Genomic DNA, 22,948 nt, shown 5'->3' with positions numbered 1-22,948 from the left:
TGACTTCCTCTGACTCCAGCCCTCTCTCCGTCCCTCTTGCAAACTTCCTCGAGCTTCGCTGAGCCCCCGTGGCTCACAGCTTCGTAGCACTTGCCCCCTGCCTCGACACCCACCGTCTGCCTGCCGGTCGTCACCCCGTCCACACAGAAATGCCTCGAGGGAAAACATCCCGGCGGAAATCCACAAATCTTCATCTCTCGCCGCCCGGCCAATGACTTCGTCACCTGGGCTTAGCCTAGGTTATCACCAGTGAAGTAGGCTCCATCCTTAGCCCCATTTTACAGATGAGAAGCCTGAGGCTCCCCCTCCCCAGTTTAGGCACCTGACGGTGGAGCTAGTAAGTGGCAACGCAGGTCGCTCTGCCTGCCGCAGGGAACGTCATCAGGTGCTCTGCCTGCCGAAGGGAACTTCATCAGGCGCTCTGCCTGCCGCAGGGAACGTCATCAGGTCGCTCTGCCTGCCGCAGGGAACGTCATCAGGCGCTCTGCCTGCCGCAGGGAACGTCATCAGGTCGCTCTGCCTGCCGCAGGGAACGTCATCAGGCGCTCTGCCTGCCGCAGGGAACGTCATCAGGTCGCTCTGCCTGCCGCAGGGAACGTCATCAGGTCGCTCTGCCTGCCGCAGGGAACGTCATCAGGCGCTCTGCCTGCCGCAGGGAACGTCATCAGGTCGCTCTGCCTGCCGCAGGGAAAGTCATCAGGCGCTCTGCCTGCCGCAGGGAACGTCATCAGGTGCCATCATCCCACAGTGAGGTCTCTCGGATGGTTTCATAGGGGCCAAGGAGGCCAGGCAGGGGATCGGGCTAAGGGGGGCAGCTAAGGATGGCAAGACCGCTCAGTTTTTCAAGGGATGCCAGGAATCTGGGTTTTAGGCTGAAACACCCTGGTTTTAGTGTTTGGGGGCCATACAGGCCACAGTAGCTTGTGGGAAAAGTAGGACTGTCTTCACCAGCAGGTCAGAACGTGGCTCTCCCTGAGCGGGGGGTCTCTGTTCTGGACAGTGTTGCTTCCAACCTGCTGGAGTCACCAGCTCCCTTCTGGGATGGACCACAGCCTCTCTTTAAAATATTCCGGAAGCAGTAGGCACATTTGAAAACTGGGATCTTTAAACCTGGGCTACGTATGAGATCACACCAGCAAATCAGCATTCGTTTTTTTTAGAGATGCTGGTGGAACTGTGGTTAAATAGGAAAATGTTCTTCGGGTTTCGGGAAGGCGTGCCACAGCCCCCTGTGGTGAGATGTCACGATGACTATAATTTACTGTAAAAGACCTCAGCAAAAAGGTAGTAATGATGAAGTAAATACAGAAAGGGGTTGTGACTTTTTTATTAGAGAGAGGCTTCTGGGGATTCATGATACGATTTGCTGTGCTCTTTGCCATATTTGAAATTTCCGTAATAAATTAAGAATGAAATGACCGACAGGGAACAAAGGCCATCTCCCACGGAGAGCTCTGAGCTCCTCCCTGGCCCACTGCAACCTCTGTGGGACTCTGGTTGCCGGCACCTCCGAATCAGAGACCCGCGGGAGAGTGTGGCCCCTAGGCACTGAGGTGACATGGTGACGGGCTTCCTTGTCATCGCATGGTCACCAGCTTCTGCTAGTGCTGACCCCGAGTGAATCCTGGTTCGGGGAAGCCTGTGGTTTGGAAGACTCGCAGCTTTTTCTTCTGGGAGTCGAAGAATGTCTTCCGGGCGGCGGGTGGCTCCCACTCTGGGCGGGTTAAGGACCCAGGACCCTGCTCGTCCACCTCCGGACTCTGAGCTCTCGGGCACGTTCCTTACCCTTTCTGAGCTTCTGCTCAGGCACGAGTAAAGATTCCAGATATCTTCACTCTGAATCGCTCCGGGAGAAGCTGCCCCCTTGTCAAAGTGAGATTGCTGCCGCGTTGGGTGCGGCCCTCAGGCAGAATGAGTCTGTGCAAGGGGGTCGGCTTCTCCCAGGGTGATAGCCTTTCTGCCACCTCCCTGCGGCCAGGCCCGTGGGACCGGGGTGAGAGGAGGCTCTGAGACAAGTGAAAATGGGTGTTTTGACCCCCGGGTGGCAACCCCCCACCTCCCTTTTGAGTGTCCTCACCCCCTGGGATCCTGTTGCCCGCCCAGCCCCACAGGCGCATGAGGAGTCTCGGTCTCTGTCTCTGTGTGTTGCCTCTGGAGTGGCCTAACCCTCTGTGTGGTGGGAGGGGAGAGACCTCCCTGAGCTCAGCGGGGGCCGATGGGCTCCTTTGTTGTCCTGCCAGATAGTCTCTCTGGCTGGCCTCTTGGGCTTTTGTGCCGATGAGAACCCAGGCCTCAGGAGCTCCATGGGGCACTCACCTGGCACGTTCTCCGACTTCCTGAGGAGGAGAGGCTCATGCTCCGTGATGCAGGATGGCGGAGCAGCACCTGGTGGTCAGACCAGGGAGGGAGCGCAGGCCCAGGGCGCTCCGTCCCCCGCCCCGGTGGCTGCAGGAGATCAGAATCCCTCCTGGGGGCTTCGCAGTGGTCAGTGTTCTCACCCTCCTGAGGAGAGGAGGAGGGTCACACTGGGGTGGCTTGCGGGGGTGGCCCTGGGCGAGACCTTGCTGTGGCCCGGAAAGAGCCTGGGCTTGGGGTGGGAGGCACTTGCCACCATCCACAGTTCTGTGACCCTCCCTCCCGCCTGGTGCTCCCGGAGGGCTGCCCGATGAAACACGGCTGCCGGTGAGATCTGGATTTCACATCAACGATGAATAATTTCTTAGTTCGAGTATGTCCCAAATACTGCACGGGAAGTTTTATTGTGTGGTACGTAGTTGAATACTGAGAAATTATTGAGTCATGAATTATTGAATACGGAGTTATGAATACTAGAAAATTCTGCATTGTTTCTCTGAAATCCAGCTCTCACCCAGCATCCTGTAGTTTTGTTTGCTGAGTCGAGTAGCACTTACGGACTCCGCCTGCCGTGCTCAGGGTTTGGCAGGGCTTTGTGGGCGCTCTTCTCTCAAGATCAGGGCAGGTGCTGGGCAGGTCCGTGGGCGCCTCTGAGAGCAGCCTCGTTCAGCACACTGTTGCCAAGCTCCTACTGGGGTGAGCTCTGTGCCGGCGGGGGCCGGGGGGAGCGCCCCGCTCCGTCTGTGGGACCTCATTCGTGCCCACGCTTCCCAGACCCTCTCTACATGCCGCTCCCTCCTCTGTCATGTGACCTGAGTCCGAGTGTGTCTCCTCTGGTGTTCTCATGAGGACAGATGACCCCGTTCCCCCTCCTGCCCTCTCTCTACTCTTCCTTACCCCCACGTGGCTCTGAGTTTCCCGTCTCTCCCGGTGCTGGCCAGGGTTTCCACGTGGTAAGCCAGGGCCCCCAGCGCAGATGGGAATGAGCAGGGTGGGCTCCAGAAGTGGTGGGGACTCTCATTTCAAAATGCTTAGGGATGTCGACCTGGGGACAGTAGATCGTCACACAGGTCCAAGTCCTAGTGCCCAGAAGGCATATGTGGGAGGCCGGCGCTATAATGCTGAGAGGCAAGAGGACTCGGGGCTGGGGTGGGGAGTGGGAGCAAGACAGTCAGGTGCACGGAGCCCGGGAGCACCGAGGGCTGGAGAGACTGCATGGACCTGGGAGCCCGTGCCTGCTGCTGGAGCCCTGCTGCCCAGCCACAGCCCGGTGTGGCCCCACGTAGCCTAGTGTTGTAAGAGAAGGCACAGTTTACAAATAAAACCTTTCTTAAATAGCGGCGACTGATTCAGATTTTGGAAGATTCCCACGTTGGCAAATTAAGCACTGTCTCTGGAAGGCGGCATTTGGTGGGACGGACAATTACCTGGGCCTGTGTGGTCACGGGTATATTGGCGTGTCCCATGCTGGGCTGTGACCTCTGCCAGTGACACAGCAGTGAGCGTTGGGATCATGGTTCGGTCCCTAGGCCCCATCATCACGTGGTAGGTGCTCATGCATAACAGCCACAGTGGTAAGACTTCATTCAGGGGCACCCCGTAGGGGGTCGTAGGGACCCACTGGGCCCTTCTTAGTAGGAATATCATGAACATGTTCCCTGGTGCTCAGCGTGATCACCCAGGGGAAGCCTTAGGCACCGTCTGCACGCGGCGGTCGCTCCGTCCACATTAGCTTGCTGCCCGGTGGTGACTGACTGCTGGGTCTTCTCGGGCTGTTTCTGGACGGGCGGAGAGAGCACACCTGAGCGTGCCGGCATGTGTGTGTTTCCTCAGGAGGCCAAGTTTGTGGAGGAGCGGAGGAAGCAGCTCCAGAATTACCTGCGCAGCGTCATGAACAAGGTCATCCAGGTGGCCCCCGAGTTCGCCGCCAGCCCCAAGAAGGAGACCCTCGTGCAGCTCATGCCCTTTTTTGTGTAAGTACGGTTCGCGCGGGCCCTCCGCCCAGAGCTTCCTCCTTCCCCTCCTCCGAGGCGGCCAGCGAGGTGTGTGCGTGCATGCGTGCGTGCGTGTGTGTGTGTGTGTGTGTGTGTGTGTGTCCTCGCCACGCTGGGGCCCAGGTGCTCCCGGAGCCATGGGCCACGATATTGCAGACTGCAGGAAGGGCTTGGAGACCGCGCGTCTGCATTCGAGCGTGGTTGAGCTGAGGTCTGCAACTAAATTAGGCCGGTGCGGTTTTCTGCTTCATGCCTTCTGATCAAAGGAGAGACTGATTTTCTCTGCAGCTCACAGAATGTTCCAGAACCAAATAGGTCCGTCGCTGTTGCCTCGGTGGGTAACTGATGCAAGGAGACATTCTCGGACTCCCTCTGGCACTGACTTAAGTCATAGTACTATGAAAATAATGTAACTGTGACCTAACTTAAAATCGGGTATAAATTTTTTGTTCTTCTGTCTCATGAAAATTGGAAAGAAAGTGGAAGGCGTTGTTGACGTGTGAAGCACTTCCTAAATCATGACGCTTCTGAATGGTCAGCACATCTGAAGCCAAAGCTTTGCTCCCATAGCACACACCAGGTTCTTTCCGCTCGCCACGCGCGGCGCCCGGGTGTCCTTGCTCCCTCTTCTCCACTTCTGTTGCTGGGAACATCTGCGCCACACCTGGGGGCAGGTGGCCGTAGGTGTCGTCACTGGCTGATCACCCATGAGTCCGCTCTGTGCTGTTAAGTCTGTCTCTAGCCTGACCCACTTACACCCTGGGATCGGGACCGAGGTGACGGAGCAGCCTTTGGTTTTTTGTTGAGCCTTCAGATGCTATAGAACATAATCATATCATTTCTAGAACATTAGCATCATATGGAAACACAAGATGGAAAATCCCATATGGCAAACCTGTGGATCCCTTAGTTGAGAAGCGCTGGTCTGGGTCTGTGTGACGGGTCCGGGTAAATCAGTTTCTTTGTAGTCTAGCTCTCGGTCAGGGCTTGGGGGCCTGTCCTGGGGACCAGTGATGCTCTCACTTCAGGCCTGGAGCTTTGCTTCTGTCCTAGGGGAGCGCCTTTCGGTCACACTTGAACTCCCAACCAGACAGACTTGGCCTGACTGGCCCCCTTAGTGCTTGCAGCTTGCTTTTGTTTTTCTAATTGTTTCAGGGCTTCTGTGAGAAGACAAAGCCTGTATTCTGCCTCGGGTAAAAGGCACCTTTGTTTCCTGCTTGCATTGGATGGGAAACTGCATTTTTCTCTCATTCCCTTGTGATGCTGGGGCCTTGGCTTTGGTGTTTCAGAAGGGCTGTAATAGCTCACAGGGGGAGCTCCCATTCTTCTAGGGGCAGCCTTCTGGCTGGGATGGTGTTGGAGATTGACCTGTCACTGAGTCCTGTGAGTTTGGGCTAAATTTTCTGATGAAAACCGAGTTAGACAGTCGTAAGACCCTGATCTGAGAAGGAAGGAAGACTGGTCACAGCAAGCTGGTGTCCTTCCCGCCGGGTGTGTGCAGCCCCGGCGTCTTGGCTGAGTGTTTGCAAACACTGGCCCGTGGGGGGGTGGAAACTGTACGTGCATCTCCGTGTGGGGCGAGCTCAGCCGTGCCAGTTGCCATTCACTGGAGCTGAGGGAGAAACCTTTTATGCTTAATTAGCACAGAGAACGTAGGGTTTGATGTCACAGGCTTTAAAAAAAAATACAAAGAATTTCAGTAAGAGACTGGAGCACATGACACACCATTGACAGCAGGCATCTGAGTAGACACTAGTCTAGACCCCGCTTGGGATTAGGCGTTTCGGTCCTTCGGCTTCTCCTCGCCGTCCACATGATGCTGCCCCGGCCTCCTCCATCTTTACTGAATTGGGATTCTGGGTCCGAGTCTGCCCATTGGTTTGTTTTGGGGCAGTGGAAGCCGACACTGGCCCAGTGCGGGCGCTGGTGACGCTCCACGTGGGAATTTCCTATTTGTGTGCGCCTGCAGAAAGCTGCGTCTGGCCTTCTGCTGGAGAGTTCGCCCTGAGAAATTTCTAGTTAAAAAAAAAAAAACAACAAAACAAAAAAAAACCACAACTCTCTTAGCTCAGGAAATAAACCCCCCAAAGCGTAATGATTCTTATAAATCTTGGCACATTTCTTCAGTCCTTTCAAGATTCGAGAAACCCCCTTCGGCTACTGAACGAGGTGGGCTTATCGACAAAGGACGGGCCCACTGCCTGTCCCTTCCGTTTCCTGAGCGCTTGCACAGGCACCGGCTGCCTGTTCCCCTCCTTGATCTCATCCAATCCCGAGAACCTGTCAGGAGGAACCTTATAAACTTGCCAGTAACCTGCCAGTTTGACGAGGTCCCTTGGAAGTGCTGAGGGGAGTGCTGAGGCCCAGAGAGGTTTCCTCGTGACCCCAGGACTAGCCAGCTAGCGCATGGGGAGCCTGGGCTTTCTAGCGCCATACCCCATGTTTCGGGACAAACCTGCAGCCTGTGGACCACGCCTGCCCCTCTGAGCTGTTTCGTTTGACCAGTGCAGTGGGCTTTTGTTATCTGTGTGTCTACATTGACGTGACACCAACATCAAAATATTAGATGGTGTCAGGAAAGATGAGGTGTCAGAATTGGTCATGTCCTGTTACGGGCTGAACCCTTGTATCCTCCCAGAATTCATATGTTGAAGCCCTAGCCCCAGTCTGATCGCATTCGGAAGTAGGGCTTTGGGGAGGTCATTAGGTTTGGGGGAAGTTATCAGGGGCACGGAATGGGGTTAGTGCCCCATACGAGGAGGAGGAGGGGAGGTACTAGACTCCTCTCTCTCTCTCCGCCCTATGAGGACACAGTGAAAGGCAGACATCTACAAGCCAGGAGGAGAGCCTTCACCCGGAACCCAGTCTGCCAGCCCTTTGATCTTGGACTCGTAGCTCTCGAACAGTGAGAAATCAGCCTCTGTTGCTTAAGCCCCCCAGTCAGTGGTGTTTGGTGGTGGCAGCTGGGGCAGACGGATCCCCAGCCCAGCCCAGCCCAGCCCGCTCAGCCTTGCTTGGCCGGAGTCGAGCCGTGCTGGCCCGCCCTCACGGAGACCCCCGCTCCTGTCGTCTTCGGGACTCTGGCCGAGCCTCCCCTGCCCTGGCTGTCGGCACTGGGCTGTTGGCTTCATACACTCGCTTGCGTTACCTGCCTGGCCCCCGCTGGAGGCTTGAGTTTGCAGCCCTGCCTCTTCGCCACCACTCAGATGGCTTCTCCGCTGAGGCGGACGTGGGACCGGACTATTACTCACGATGCGTTCCTCGCACACTCTGCTCCCACGCGGGTTGCGTGAGCTGGTGCGCTGCTGAACTTCCGAAAGGTGGTCCCGCTCCATCTTGGAGGGAGAGCGCCGGGGCGGGGGAATGGAAGCAAGTGGGTAGCACTGGCCCATTTTCCTTCATCCGTCTTCCTTAGAACCTCAGGGCTTGTGCAGCCTGGAGTCCAGTATCCAACGGGGCCCGCTTTTGCACGCACGTTGCTATGTTGTTGTTTCTCTCTAACGTGTCCGGATCTCACTATGTTCTGCGAGGGCCGTCATGACTTCCAAGTACTCTGCCATCTGCACAAATCCGAGAGCCGGAGAATCAGCTGGTTGAATTCGTTCTCCAAATCTCTCCGCCTCCCGTTGCCTGCCTTGCGAATGCCGGCAGAAAGCAGGATGGTAGAAAGCGGGCTGTTTCTTTGCCATTTTGAACTCTGTGCATCCGGTGGGGACCAGAGTGTCCCTCAGATGCTGAGCAGATGAGGGGCGGCCCCCGTAGCGGCCTCCTTCAGAGCCCCGTGTTTCAGGGAAACACGCGCTTCAGGGAAAGGTGGGCGCCAAGACACGGCGCGTGGCAGATGTCACCCCGGAGACCTGGGCCATGTCAGGTGCTCTTTTGAAAGTCTGTTAATGAGGGAGGCTCGGAATCCAAAAACTCATTCCACGGACCTGGACCACAAAATCGGTGGAGGCTTAAATGATTTGTTGTGCTGTCATTTAGCACATTATTAAAATGTTTTCTGCAGAGTAATTCATCTCTGGGAAATGCCTCGTGTTCTGCTCTTCCTGAAGGGGAGAGGAAGAGTTGTGGGGGTGGAGGCTGGGGTTAGAGTGTGGGTCACAGCACAAATTCCCAACAGAATTTTCAGCAGAAAGTACGGTCGGTGTTTGCCCAAATATAAATCAAATTTATATTTGATATTCCCTCCACCCCATCTGCTGCTGCATTTACTCATAAAGCCGTTGGACGTATTTCTGGCTGAAATTCGAGTGGTTGTGAGCAGGGGTTTAGCTTGGGGAGGAAACACCACAGCCCGTGCCCCAGCAGGAAGAGCCTGAGGCTCAGGTTGAGAGCTGTGACATTGCGAGTTGAGCATCCCCAGCCTGGCACCTTTCCGAACACCCTGTCTGGCCTCTGCCCTTGGCTGGCTTCACGATGTACATCAGTTCGGGGGCCCTCAAAGGCAGAGGAGTTTGAAATCGCTGATCGCCAAATACTAAGGGTAAGGAGTTTGGAGTCCGTAATATTCGACTCTTCGGCAGGGGAGGATGGCGACCTCGGGCAAGGATTTGGTCTTGTGTGGTAAAGGGAAGAGTCGCCAGGGTCACTGGCCCGTGGGGGTGTTCCTTGCGGGCACGTGAGAGCGGCAGCACCGCGTCTGCTCTGTGACGGCTGCTGTTAATCACGAGACTCACGAGAAGGAGGAGAGAATCCTGATAAAACCCCGGGGACATTTCCCTGCTTGTCTCTTCAAACAGCCAGCCAGCCACCCATCTATCCCTGTAAGTAAGACACTGGAGGCTCGGAAAATTTAAGTGTTTTGCCTAAAGTGATTCTGAATTATTCCTGAAGCCAGCCTCTCCGTCCCTTTTTCCCCTGCTGGGGATCTCCGCTCCAGACAGTGACTCGGGACCTGCCCTGGGGAAACCGGGTGCGGCGGCTCAGCTCTGGGTCTTCAGAGAGCCCGAGGGGTTGGCCCGGGTGCGGGTGGTTGTGCTTTTCTGGAGGGGTCAGGCCTGTCCCATAGGAAGGCTCCCCGTTGCGTGGAAGCTCATCACCAGAGGCCCCTCTCTGGGTGCATCTGCTACCCTGTTGCTCCGCTGGAAAGATGATGGTTAAATGCCATCCGGTCCCCTCCAGCCCAGCCGGGCCACTTCCGGGGCTGCTGTTAAGGGAGGTGGAGGAAGTGGTGGCCCGGGGGCGCTGGCCCCAGGAGACGGGGAATAGGTCCCTCTGTCTGAAAGTGACAGGGCCACCCGCTGCTCTGCTCTAACACTCAGGGGGCCTCTGTGTGCTCCAGGCATCCCACCCCGGAATCATGTTCCTCCTCCGCCATCTCTTTCTGCTTGGTCGGGACTGGGGAGAGGCCACGTTCACAGAGGAAGAAGAAATGGGAGGAGGAAGAGGATGGTACAGCTCTAACGAGTTCTCGAGAGACTGGGGGACCCGGGAACACCTTCAGGACACACACTCTGCTGAGTGGATACATAGAACGTCCCTGTCCAAGGAGACTGCATTCAGCAGACATTTTCTTCCAGTCACTGAAACAGAGCGCCTACTAAGTACTCAGCAAGCACTGAGTCATAACAGAGATCTTATGGGGCCATAATAGAGATATAATAGGTCATAATAGAGGATATTATGGGGTCATAAAGAGAACAAAACAGAAAAAAGATTAAAACAACAACAAACCTCTGCCTTTGTGGAGGGAAGTTGAAAAATAGACAAATGTATCTGCTATGAAGGTGTTTGAGAAAAGGTAGTGCAGAGTCAGAGCCTAGAGTCACACAGTGTTGTTTTCCATCAGATGATCAGGAGCTCAGGGGCCTGAGGGAAGATCTTGCAGATTTCTGGGGGAAGGTGTGTAGTCAGAGGGAAGAGCGAGTGCAAAGGCCCTGGGGCAGGAGCAAACTGGATGTGTCAGATGAAGGCCAGAGTGGCTAGAACAGAGCGAGCAGGGGAATGGGACTGAGAACTCCAGAGAGCCAGACCGTAAGGGGCCTTGGAGGCCCTAACAATGACTTTCAGCTTTATTCTCAGTGAGTTGTGAACCTGCTGAAGGGCTTAGAGCAGAGGTGTGATAATGACCTGGTTTGCATTTTCAAATGCTTCATTCTAGATGTGGGGTAGAGAATAAAATTGGAAAGGGGAGGGTAGTGAGGCTTCTGTACGGTCTGGGCAGGAGGAGTTGGCATCTTGGCCAGGGTGGTGAAGGCAGGTGAGGAGGGATGACACCCCGATGTGTCCGAGGACTGGCTGTCAGGTAGGAGAGTTCTGGATGACACGCCCAGCACCCCCCCAGGCCAGGCAGATGCAGAGATGCCCCGAGTCGGCTCTGTGTGGAGTCAACACACATTTACCGAGTGCCTCCTCTGTGGAGGCAGGCCCTGGGCCAGCAGAGGGGTTGGCAGGGGTGTCGCACAGATGACTAGGTCATGGGCCTGGGCTCGGGGGCCAACACGTGTGGGGCACGACATCACCAGGCCGCATGTCTTCCATTCATTCATTCATTCATTCATTCATTCATTCAACAGGAGCTCGTCACGTGTCCCACTGCCCGGTTTGTGTCCCCACTGTGCCCCTGACGGGCTGTGTGGTGTTGAGCGAGTTGCAAGCTCTCCCGGGCCTCCGTGTGTTCATCTGTACAATGGAGGTATTCGTAGCCTCCATGTGGTTGGGGGTGGGGCCCTGAGGGCGCCAGGAGCGCGTGTGTGTCAGGCCCTTAGCACAGTGCCCAGCGCGTAGTAAGCGTGTACGTGTGTCCCTATTTTTACCAGCAGAAAGGAAGCACGGGGGAAGGGGAGTCTGGGGAGCAGACGTTTTGGAGGAAGTGACAAACTTATGGTATTAAAAAAATGAAATGCTACAGAAAGCGAGGAGATGAAGCAGCACACGTCACTGGACTGAGTCCTGTGCCCACCCCCACGCCCCGCCCCGTGGTCCCCGTCAAGCCGCTTATGCAATCTTGTAGGAACTGTTCATGCTTCCGTGAGGCAGAGCCAGATTCCGCGCAGTGTTCCGTGGTTTGCCTCTTTCATTGACTGGAGCTGCCTCGTGGCTGGCGAAAGCCACGTAGTATCCCCCGCGCCGGCTCTTCCGTGATTTATCCCACCCCTGCCCTCGCGGAACACTGCAGAGGGTTCCAGAGCTTTCCTCCTCCAGCAGTGCTGCCCGGGGTGGTGCCGTGGGTACCCATTTCAGCACGCGGGTGTGTAGCGTTGACTTTCAGAAGCCACACTGGCTCAGAGGACAGGCGCGTTTACAAATTTTGACGGATGTGGCTAAGCCCCGCCCTCTTACGCCAGTTCGGTAGGCAGAATTTCTCTTAATTTAAGAGAATGATGCCCTCGCGGTGTAACCTCAGGGAGGGGTGTGGGTCCCGCCTGAGAGGGTCAGCCTTGGCTCTCCGCGGCGGTTATTAGCGTGTCCATTGGCCAGTGGTCACATGTTCGAATTCTACAGATGGCAAGCTCCCTGCGCTCAGTATAAAATCGAGTTCAAAATTAGCTGTCACCTCCTTTGTGTGGTGGCCGTGGGTGGCCTCTTGTGTATCAGGAGGCTTCTAGGACGGACCTGTGGGGCACACGAGGAGACGCAGGGTGGAAGGAGGTGGTCACCCCTTTGATCCCAGGGGACGATGACGGCCACATCCTGACCAGGGTCGCTCTGACAGCCGGCCCTCAGGACACAGCAGCCCCCACTGTCCTGACGGAGGTCCCCTCGGAATGGGTCACTGGAACGGTGCACAGGCAGGGGATGCCTGCCCAGCTTCCAGGCGCAGCCGCCTTCCCCCCAGGGGCAGGTTCTGAATCCCCAGGAAGGGCTCTGTCACCAGCCGTAGGCTCGACTCTTGCCAGCAGAACGCCTGCCTGAGTCTTCCCCACCTTCTCTGCGGCTGTCCGTCCTCACCGTCGCTGCGTGCCTGCCGGCAATGCATGCTTACCTTGGGAAAAGGAACGCAGCCAGGCAGGAGGGGCTTCTTCTAGAAGCTCGCCGGGAACTGCAGGTCCTGGGAGGGCACTTGTGTCTATTCTGGGGAACTGGACCCCGGTTATTAGGGTTACAAAGGAAGTCTGATGTGTTCACCTGTGAAGTTCAAGGACCCGCTCTTGTTCAGGAGTCGTGCTGGCCTCATGGGGTGCAGCCACGCCCTTCCGCCCTGGTCCACTCACGGGCCGCGGCCCCTGCTCGTCCTTCATGAATCTGATAGACCCGGGCTGTTCAGCTGGAGTGGAAGGGAGAACCCGTGTCCTGGTTCGGCCCCAGGAACACTGTCCCCGGATCGCACAGACCTCTGGCTTAGCCAGCATCGCTCAGAGGGTAAAGCAGGTCATGGACGGACAAAGAACAGTTCCTTGTTTTATTTCTCTTTTTTACACAAGAGAACTTGCTGTGATGAGGCCACGGATGGTTTTCTCTTGGTTTTCTCTGGGAAGGCAGGTTGAGAAATGACCAATGCCCCAGGAAACAAGGCATCGTGTTGGAGTCTGGGACGTGCCTTGTTTTAGGACTTTCATGTTAAAGGTAGGAGCACAGCGGCATCATCGTTAAGAGGCTGCAGGCCCAGAGGCCAGCTGGGTGGTCTCACATTAGGCATTTTAATGACTCTGTGCCTCGATTTCCAAGTCTGTAAAATGGGAGGGTAAGAGATGCTCCCTCAGAGGGCTATGCAGAGAGTCAACAGGACGGGGCTGACGCGCCAAACGTGGGGGTCACAGGCGGCGCTCTGGGCTGTGGCTGCTGGAAGACTCGTCACGGCGTCAGCCCCTCTTGCGGTCTACGCGGCCGAAGCGTGCGTCCCCTAGAACCGGCACAGGCCTCGGAGCTCCGGGGCTTTCCGAGGAGCACCGAGCAAGTGCACTCACGGAGCGTTGGGGGCGGCGTGGGTCTGCCCGAGTCTGCCCGCCACAGTTACCCTTTCTTAGCAAACACCAGTCGAGCTGATCTGGGGAGCTGAGGCTCTGTGTCCTTGTCGGCATGAAGGTGGCGTGCCCATGACCAAGCCCCAGACTGCCGAGACCAGCTGCCACGTGCCCTCCTCCCCCAGAGCAGCAGACCTTTCCAGTCCTGTAGACTGTGTGTGTGATGGGCAGAAGGGGTAAGCCCACGCTCTGTTGGGAGTTTCTCACCAGATGAACAAGAAAGAACAAGACCTTGGATCAGTCCAGTTCACGTGCCAGCTGTACTGCCTAGCGGGCTTGTGCTATGACTGCTGCGTGCCTCAGTTTCCCCACCTGTGCAACGGGGCCAGGAGCACAGACCTCGCGGGTTTGGGAAGAGGATTCCATTTGGTGTCGCCCAGTAGGGGCTTCTCTGAGGGGACTTATTTTAGCTGTGGTCGCGTTTCACTTAATCCTTTGTTCAGACTCTCACTTCCGTCCCCAAAATGATTTCAGTTGGCAGCTTAGATAGTATTACAGTTGCCTGTCCTACTTCCTGTCTTTTATTTTTAAACATTGGAGCATCTGAAAATTCAGTGTGGAGCAAGGGAAGCAGATTAGGTTATTTTGGGCACAATAACCTCCATCCTATTTTAGGGTTAGTGAAGAAATAACAAGTAATAGAAGTTCTCAGATACCGGGGAGGCGAGACGGCAGCCCGCAGGAAGCCGGCCCCTCTCTGCCCAGCCCCCGCCCTGCTGTCTCGTCGCAGAAGTATGGTCAGTCCGTTGTCCGCGTCCTCAGTGGGCCAGCGCGCTGCTCCCTGTGCTCTGCCCACACTCGTTGGGAGGTCTGTGAGGAATACCTGGGGATGGAGACCATTGGGTGAGGTAGCCCAGATCTGCGGCCGTGGGGATACTGCGTGGCGAACCCCCACGGTCCCCTGGTGGCGCTCAGTGAGCCTGGCGCGCTGGGCGATGGGCCAGGAGGCCAGCTGATCGGGGCTGCATTGGCTTCCACATCTGTGGATTGGCTGGCTGGCGGCTGGTCCAGAATGGCCTCGCCTGGGAGTAATGGGGCAGCGGGGGCCGGGGAGGTTCTGAGCCAGAACAGGGAAAGCCCAACCCCCAGACCCTGACTGCGTCCTGTGTGCTGACAGCCCTTGGCCACGGCATTCCCCACCCAGAGGCCAGGGTCAGCGGGAAGGCCCTGCAGAGGCACAGGGCTAAGGGCCAGGCAGAAAGCAGCAGATAATCGGGGCCATTTCTGCAACTAACCCAGATGAGTAACTTGTTCTAGGTAGGAGGTGGCAGTGCATGAGGGGTATGGGGGGTACAGGGTGCACAACTGTGAGATTTGGAGGAGGGGGAAGGTAGAAGGAGGCCAGGGGTGACCTTCCCCGTCGCCATGAACCAGCAGGGGGACTCACTCCACTGTGCTCCAGGAAGGACCACATTAGGATCTTCACTGCACTGATTGGAGTCCTGCTTGCCTTCGGAGCCAAAGTCTGATTTCAGTGCACATATGCATTTGGGCTCCCAGCACACACACACACACACACACACACACACACACACATCCATCGCCACCAGACTCTCCCTCATGCTGTCCCTTCATGGTCACACGCTCTCCCTGGCCCTAAGCCCTGGCGACCGCGGATCTCTTCTCCATCACAATGGCTGGGTCTTTTCCAGCCATTGCGGGGACTGACGCGGTGACCTCTGGAGACTGGATTCCTTCTCTCCTCGCCGGTCCTTTGAGATGCGTGCAGGTTGGGCGCACGGACGGTCTGGTCCGTCCGGTGCTGCGCGTCCCACTACGTGGACGTGACACACTTGATCTGCTCACGAGACGCTTGGGCTGTTCCCAGCTGTTGACAGTTTCAAGCTAATGTAAACATTCGAGTGCTTTTCATGGGGACTACGGTTTTCGCTCCTTTGGGGTCAGTACCGAAGAGGAGGGTGCGTTCCCGAGGGGCTGAGTTCCGGCCCTCCGCCCGCTCTCGGTCTTGCGCTCCTGTCGCAGTGTTCATCCCCAGCCGTTGAACAGCAGGTGTGGGTCTGGCCGTGGTCTGAGGGGGCATTACCCTCCCGGCGGGTGCTGGGAGCACCTTTCCATGTGCTGACTTGCTCCAGTATCTTTGTCTGGGGAAGGTCTCTGCAAGTCTTGGGTCCATTTTTAAAAATCGGGATTTTTTTTTTTTTCTGTTGAGTTTTGACGGTTCTTAATATATTCTGTGTGTAACCCTTTGTTAGATGGGTCATTTCTATGTAATTCCTCCCAGTCTGTAGCTTGTCTTTCGTATTTCTTTTTTTAAAATTTTTATTTATTTATTTGACAGAGAAAGATCACAAGTGGGCAGAGAGGCAGGCAGAGAGAGAGGAGGAAGCAGGTTCCCCGCTGAGCAGAGAGCCTGATGCGGGGCTTGATCCCAGGACCCTGAGATCATGACCTGAGCCGAAGGCAGAGGCTTAACTCACTGAGCCACCAGGCACCCCTCTTTTCGTATTTCTTAACCTTTCTTGTGTGTAACAAATCTTTTTAATTTTGATGAAATCCAGTTTCTTGGTTTTTTCCATTATGCTCTTGGTGTTCTAAGAACTCTTTGCCTAAACCAGGGTCATGAAGATTCTTTCTGGTTTCCTTCTAAAAGTTGTATCATTTTACACTTAAATCTGTGATCCATTTTGAGTTAACTTTCCTATAAGGGGTGAGGGTGTGGTCAAGGCTAACAGACTCTGTGTCCAGAGCCAAGGGGAGGGGACACAGAGGAAAAAGCACCGGGCATTCACCCCACTGTCTTGGGATCATGGCGCTTCTTACACTAGAGGAAGATTCTCCCCTGTGTGAGGATCCGTGTCTGCTGAAACTAGTGACCACAGACCCACAAATTTGTCCTCTTGCGGTCCTGGAGGTCAGAAGTCTGGGATCAGTCTTGGGACACTAAAGTCAAGGTACCTGCAGGGCTGGCTTCTCCCCGGGGCTGCTGGGCAGGATCTGCTTCCTCGCCCCTTCCAGCTTCTAGATCTGTCGCTTTGGGACCCCTCCGTGCACCACTTCTGTCGTTTGCTCGGTGACTGTGCCCTCCTGCCTCCCTCTTACAAAGGCCCTTGTGACCACTGTGGGCTTCTCCAGAAAATCTGGGATCATCTCCTCATCTCGAATCTGGAAATTTGCCATCTGCAAAGTCCTTCTTGTCCTGTGAGTAACAGGGATCAGCCCACGGACATGTTTGGGGTGACTCTTCTCTTACCACACCCTTTCTTGGAGTTCTGGGTGCGTGAGGATGGCTGCAGACTGAGGCACGAGAGACCCGCTCCCCTTCCCCACCGCTGAAGGTGGGGAGGAAGCAGAGGGCTTACCTGGAGCCCTGTCCTATCCCGCCCATTCTGGCTGTCAGTCTGTCTGACTCTGGGAGGGTCCTAGAGGGAAGGGCAGTAAACTTAATTCTGATTTTCTTCCCCAACTTCCCAGTAATTTCCTGTCCAGAGCCCCTTAGCAGCTGCCCCATGCATCCTCCACATGGTGCCTCGCCTCGTGTGGCGGTGGCACTGGTGCCATCTTACCCGGACCTGGGATCCCTTGTTCCGTGTCTCCTGCAGCAAGCGTTGCTGGCTGGCTGTGCGTGCAAAGAAGGGATGTGCTATGGGAACAGGGGTTAGGTGGGGAGTGAACGCTCAGGAATGGTATCGGGATATCACCAGTCGTTACGCTGTCGGCATTTCTTGAGCACTGTCTGCCAGAATTAGCTCACTAATTTCTATAATTCTCCCTATGAGAGTAATTGCCGTGTTGAGGCACGTTTATAGATGATGAGACTGAGGCTCAGAGAGGCTGATGAACTTGGCCAGGGATCCATCCTTAGTGAGTGATGGTGCCCAGTTTTCAGACCAAGATCATGTGATTGGAGGTGTGGGGACGGGCCATGACCCCAAAGTCTTTGTTTTTAACCCCCTCCTGTGTGCAGACCTTGGCTGTGTCTCTGGACTCACGGCGTCTCCTTTGGCTCCTGCCGGCCCATTACCACTGGCCTCAGATGGGGACGTGCGTCCTGTCTGGATTCCCATCACCCTCCACGCGTCCCTCCGTGACGGAAGCCAGGGCCCTGTGCTGACTGACATGTGGATGTGTGTTTCCCGCTCCCCCGAATGGGACTGTCCAGGGGCCAGGAACCTACCTCCTCCCCTTTGGTCCCTGCGTCAGGCCCAGCGCTGGGAAATGTTGGCTGCCCGGTGAATGCCAGGTGAATGCCCGGTGAATGCTTACTGTCCCGAACCACAGCTATTTTCCGTGGATTCCCCGACAGGGATGACCCCTGATGGGATGTTTTCTGACCCATTTCAGGAGACTTCGCTTATCTGAAAAAAGTTTGCAATTCCACTTTGGTTTTCTTTTCCTTTAATTTTTCTCTCAAATCAGTAAAGCAGAGCTAGACCTGATCCCCAGTTCACTTCAGTCCTGCAGTACTGTCCCCTTCCAGATGTTTCCCTAACCTAAGCCACTGTTTTAGATTCACCCATGGCCCATGGCACCTGGGCTCCTTCTGTGTATCAGGCCTTTCCACTAGCATTTAGACACGGAGCCCACTGAGTCGGCAGCTCTGAGAGAGGGGGGGACGTGTCTGTGCTCCCACTTCCTGGAGAACTTGGGGCCCAGACGGAGGGGAGGACTTGCCCAAGGTGGCAGAGCTGGTGGGTCCAACAGCTGGTGGTGGAACTCGGGCTGAGCCCTGCACTCCCGCTGTTGGAAGGCATGGTGTTGCAGGGACAGCCTTTGAGCCCAGAAAGGTCGTGGTCCCAGGTTTCCCTGGTGAAAGTCCACACTTGAAAGCACTCTCCTTTTCCCGCTCTTCTAGAAAATAAGTTATTAGCTAGATGGCAAACTTTGGGGCAAAGGCACCTAGTAAGCCATCAGGGCCCCTGAGAGGCACGCAGAGTGCTACCCATCAGAGTCACTGATGGTCACCAGGGACGGTGGTTTGCAGAATCTCAGAAACTCACACAAGCGCGGTTAAGCTGAAAAGAAGCATTTATGAGCTGAAGTCACTGTAAAGACTGGGAGAGTGGTCACCGTGGAGGCTGTGCCTCATCTTGTTTGAAGAGGCTGAGTTCCTCTCAGGGTCCTCGATGGACTTTTTATGTGGGGAGTTCTGTGGCACAGAACTCAGTCCTGGGATATTCCATTAAGGGATTCCGTCATTCCGCGGGCTCTGTTTCGTCCGTTGCCATTCCTCATTCTGTGTCAGATCCCGGGGTCGGTGGCTCATGAGAGAGCCCATTGATTTGTCCCCACAGCTCTTAAGAGAGCCCTGTCTATAATGATCTTCACTCACCAGCCTTCCAATGGTGCCCAGAAAACCAAGCCCAGAGAGGTGCATTGACTCACTCTGGGTCACACAGCTGAGGAGTGGCAGAGCCCAGATTCCAGAGCTCCAGCTCTTCTCCAGGCCAGGGCCTCACGCCGGGGAATGCAGCAGGTCCTCCTTGGTGGGATGCCCACAGCTTCAGAGGGAAGGGCGGCAAGGAACCCATCTGCATTCCTTGTGAAGAATTTCAGAGCTGCACGAGTCCCAAGGATTAGCTGTAGCAAGGGGTGTCCGTCAGGCTCAGAAATCCAGACCGTGGGGAAGGTCACAACAGATGGTTCTTCAGGGAATAATCCTGGTGCTGACATGTCCAGACGGTCCCTGGCCCATCAGTCAACAGCTGTTAGATATCCCCACTGCCCACTTCTGTGGGTATTATTTACAGATGAGACAGAAGCTCAGAGGAGGTGAGCTGCTTGCCCAAGCTCACACAGCTAGAAAGCATCCAAAGTGGGTTTCAGTAGCCAGCTCAGAGACTCCGGGGCCCAGGCGCACTCTCCCCCACTCCCCGCAAGAGTTCCTAAGTGCAGATGCTCCGTAGCCTTCAGAGAAATAAAAATGAGCAGCAGCAGAAGAAGGGGGAGATGACAAGGAGGTGTCCCCTGCTTTCAGGTGGCTTCATGGAGTTCCACTGAGTAACTGGCTTGCCGCGCGGATCCCTTTAAACATGGACGACCTGTAGCCTCCTAAGGAGGGGACTCCCCCTGCATGCGGGGGGTCAGCCCACTGTACACACCGTCCCCTTCCCACCCCGCCCTGGCTGGCTTCTTCCCACGGGGACCTTCCCTGCCGGGGCTCATGGACTCATCTACGACCTTGAGCGAGACCTTGCCCTCCTGGAGACTGTTTTGAGAGAGCAGTGCTCAGTTCCCAGTTGGAGCAGGTGACGAGGGCCTTTGCCAGCAGGGGATTTTTGGAGAAGCTCGTTTGAAACAGACTGAGGAGCCCCTTTCCTCTAGAGTCCATACATAAAGCAAAGATCAGGCTGCTTCCTTCTGTTCTCTGAGCCCAGACTGGCCCTTTCCCAGCTTGTAGCCTCCAAATAAAAGAGACTGGACGGTTCAAAAGTGGCCCCATTATTGTCTAAAGTAGGAAATCCACAGATTACAGCCTGGGCAGCAGACCTGGCTTGCTCCTTATTTAAATAAAGTTTAATTGGAACACAGCCATACCCATCCGTTACACTCTGTATCCGCTTTCACTTTGCGACAGCAGAGTTTGTAAGCTGCTGAGCCTATATGACCCTTAAAACCTAAAATATTAACCGTGTGGCTCTTAACGGAGAAAGCTTGCCAACAACCTCTGCACTACGCAGGTCGCGACCACGTCCTCCTGTGCCGTCAGTGTGGGGAAGGACAGCTTTGTGATTCAGACTGGAGGTTAAGACGAAGGTTGGTTCCCACCTTGGCAGACAGTATCGGTCCGTGACCACGGGCCTGGGAACCCTTACTAGCCATCAGACCTTGAACAAATTACTTCATCTCTTCCAGACTCGGATTCCTGGTCTGTCACGTGCAGTTTACGGTAGCAAACGCCTTGTTGGGTGGCAGTGAGGATTGCCCTGAGACCAGTGCCTGGCCCGTGGGGAACGTGATACACACTCCCTCCCGGCTCAGTGGCCGCTTCTGTGATTACCGTGGTCTACCTGGTGGGTGTGGGTCCAGGCATGGTCCAAGTCCTGGTTCTGTTGCTTAGCAGGGGTGTGAACCTGGGGACCTTACTCTGGGTCTCAGTTACCTCCTCTATCAAATGGGTACAATGTCGTTCCCCCCTTTTGGGGTTGCCAGGAGGATTAAGAGGGACACATGCTGCAAGGTGCCTGCCTCGTGGCCAGGCCCAGGGTCATGCTCCAGAAGCCAGGGGTGCGAGGGTGTTTTTATGGTAAAAGTGTTGAATTTGGTTGAGTCCTTTTCCTGCATCTCTTGAGAGGATCTGTCCCCGCCGCCCCCCTTTCACTCTGGCAACATGACCCTGAGTAACTTTTACATGTTGAACCATGCTTGCAGTCCAGGAGTAAATCCCACTTGGTCACCGTGTATGATCCTTTTAATCCGCTCTTGAATTTGGTTTTCCAGAATTTTGCTGGGGGATTTGACACCTGTGTCCATCAGGGATTTGGGGTTTATAGTTTTCTTGTAGTGTCTTTGGCCTGGTATCAGGGCAATGTTGGCCTCATAGAAGGAGTCAGGAAGTATTCCCTCCTCGGATTTTTGGGAAAAGTTTGAGAAGGATGGTCATGACTTCTGTAAATGTTTGGCAGGATTCACCAGTGAGGCCATCGGGTCCAGGCCTTTCTTCTGTCCGAAGACTTTTGATCCCAGATTCAGGCCCCTTACTAGTTACAAGCCTCCTGAGATTTTCTGTGTCTTGGATTCAGTCTTGGTAGGTTTGGGGTTTGTAAGCACTGGTCCTTCTCATGAAGGTCACCCAACTTACAGTGTCCTCTCGTTCATCACATCCTCGTGATCCTGTCTCATTTCTGTAGATTCTGTAATAACATCCCCATTTTCACTTCTGATTTTAATAATTTGAGTCTTGCATTCCTTAGACCATCAAGCCAAAGGTTCATCCGTCTGCTCAGCTTTTCAGAGAGCCGGTTTCTGGTTCCATTCATTCGCTCTCCTGCTTTTCTGTTCTGTTTTCTCTCTCCTCTCTCATGTCCTTCCCCCCGCTCGCTTTGGGTTCAGTTTGTTCTTTTTGTAGCTCCTTCCGGTATAAAGTTAGGTCGTTGACTTTAGATTTTTCTTCAGGTAAGCATTTACAGCTAGAAATGTCCCCCTTAGCACTGGTTTCACTGGATCCCATTGGTTTTCATCTGGCGTGTGTTCATTTTCGTTCGGCTTGAAGTATTTCCTAATTTCCCCTGCGATTTCTTCTTTGATCTGTTGGTTGTTGAAGAGTGATGTTAATTTCCACAAAGAGGTGAATTTCCCAGCTTTCCTTCTGATAATGATTTCTAGCTTCATCCTGTTGCAGTCAGAGAAGATACTTTTTTTTAAATCTGTTGAGACCTGTTTTGTGGCCTGACACATGGCCTATCCTGGAAGGTGTCCCCTGGGCACGTGACAGTCACGCGCACACTGTCGTTGGGTGGAGTGTTCTGTGCGTGTCTGGTTTGTTAGGTCCTCGATTCCCGTACCTCTGTCTGCTGGTTCTGGGCGGTATTGGGATCAGGTAGCTCAGACTTCAGCTGTCATCCCAGAACCGTTCCTCCTTTCAGTTCTGTCCGTGTTTGCATCGTACATTTTGATGGACAGTTAGTGGCAGGTGAATGCTTATAATTGTCCGATCTTTCTGCTGTATTCAACCTTTCCTTAATATATAACATTCTTCTTTGTCTGTTGTAACTTTTTTTGATTTAAAGTCTTTTTCTCTTGTGTATTAGTACAGCCGTGCCAAGGGTGCCAGAGTGAAAATGAGACTTGTGGTTCCCTGCTTTTGAGGTTCATTCCTTCATTTAAAAAAAAAACACTTGCGCCACCTCTCACCTTGCAGGCACCGTCTCTGGAAAAACAAAACCAGCAGCCCGTGGCCCTAGGGAACTTGCAGCTCAGCCTGGAGGCTTGGTTGGGGGATAAGAGCCGCCGTGAGTGAAGGGCTCTGTCTGCCTCTCGCTGACACCACGGGGGAGGGGGTCTTGTGGGCTGGTCCCCTGGGACAGCCAGCATCACAGAGAGCAAGCCATGAGCCCCGCGCCCAGAGAAGGGTAAGCTCTTTTCTCCAGTCGGCACACAGGGCTCTGTGGCAGGTGTCCTCACTGGACATGGGGCCCCCGCTCTGTGTGGCCTGCAGCTGGCAGGGAGCCCGCTGTCCGCTGAGCCAGGCAGGTCCTTGGCCACTCCACCGGGCTGTCCCCTCCCGCTTCCTGCTGTCTCAGCAGGATACGGGGCTCCTCAGGTTCGGCTCTCCAGACTCGGGTTGCCTGGAAGCAGAGGTGGGAGGTCTGCGAAAGGGAGGAGTCTCGGGGAGCCTGAGCATCCCAGGTGTTTGGAGGAGTCTGGCCAACTAAGGGCAGGACCTCCGCTTTGGTGGGGATATCCACTCAGTGTGCACTGTGGGGAGCAGGCAATCTCTGGGTTCGGGTTCCCCGTCTGTCTCCTAGCTCAGGGATGAGATGTTCTCTGCTCTGCGCCTGCTAGTTCTTCTGGCAGAGGAAGGAGCTCATGCCCCAGGCCCACAGCGTGGCAGTGGGGAAGGCCGCAGGGAATACGGAGCCGCTGGGCACAGAGTAGGTGCTCAGCACTACAGCGGACAAACGCTGTGCCCCTCCACGCTTCGTTCAGCCCAAGCAGCATAACACAGTACAGACTGATCGTTATAAACAGCTAGAACAGAGAGTCTTTATTTCTTCCTCCACACAGAACCACTGC

The 22,948-nt window shown here is 55.1% G+C and overlaps 1 protein-coding gene across 5 annotated transcripts in view; it reads left to right on the top strand.

Annotated features, from left to right (window-relative positions):
* SNX29 (sorting nexin 29) overlaps window positions 1-22,948 on the top strand; it is a 478,644-nt gene that overhangs the window by 430,218 nt on the left and 25,478 nt on the right. For 4 of the 5 annotated variants that reach the window (XM_082714096.1, XM_082714098.1, XM_082714099.1 and 1 more), the window contains one exon: window positions 4,189-4,328. In XM_082714096.1, coding sequence (XP_082570222.1) covers window positions 4,189-4,328 — 140 coding nt within the window. Of the gene's footprint in view, window positions 1-4,188; window positions 4,329-17,180; window positions 22,397-22,948 lie in introns of those variants that run through there. The other variant, XM_082714097.1, reaches the window with a different exon arrangement.

This window comes from Mustela nivalis, assembly GCF_964662115.1.
Source record: "Mustela nivalis genome assembly, chromosome: 19".
In the NCBI taxonomy this organism is placed as follows: domain Eukaryota; kingdom Metazoa; phylum Chordata; class Mammalia; order Carnivora; family Mustelidae; genus Mustela; species Mustela nivalis.
This window is presented reverse-complemented; position numbering and strand designations above follow the sequence as displayed.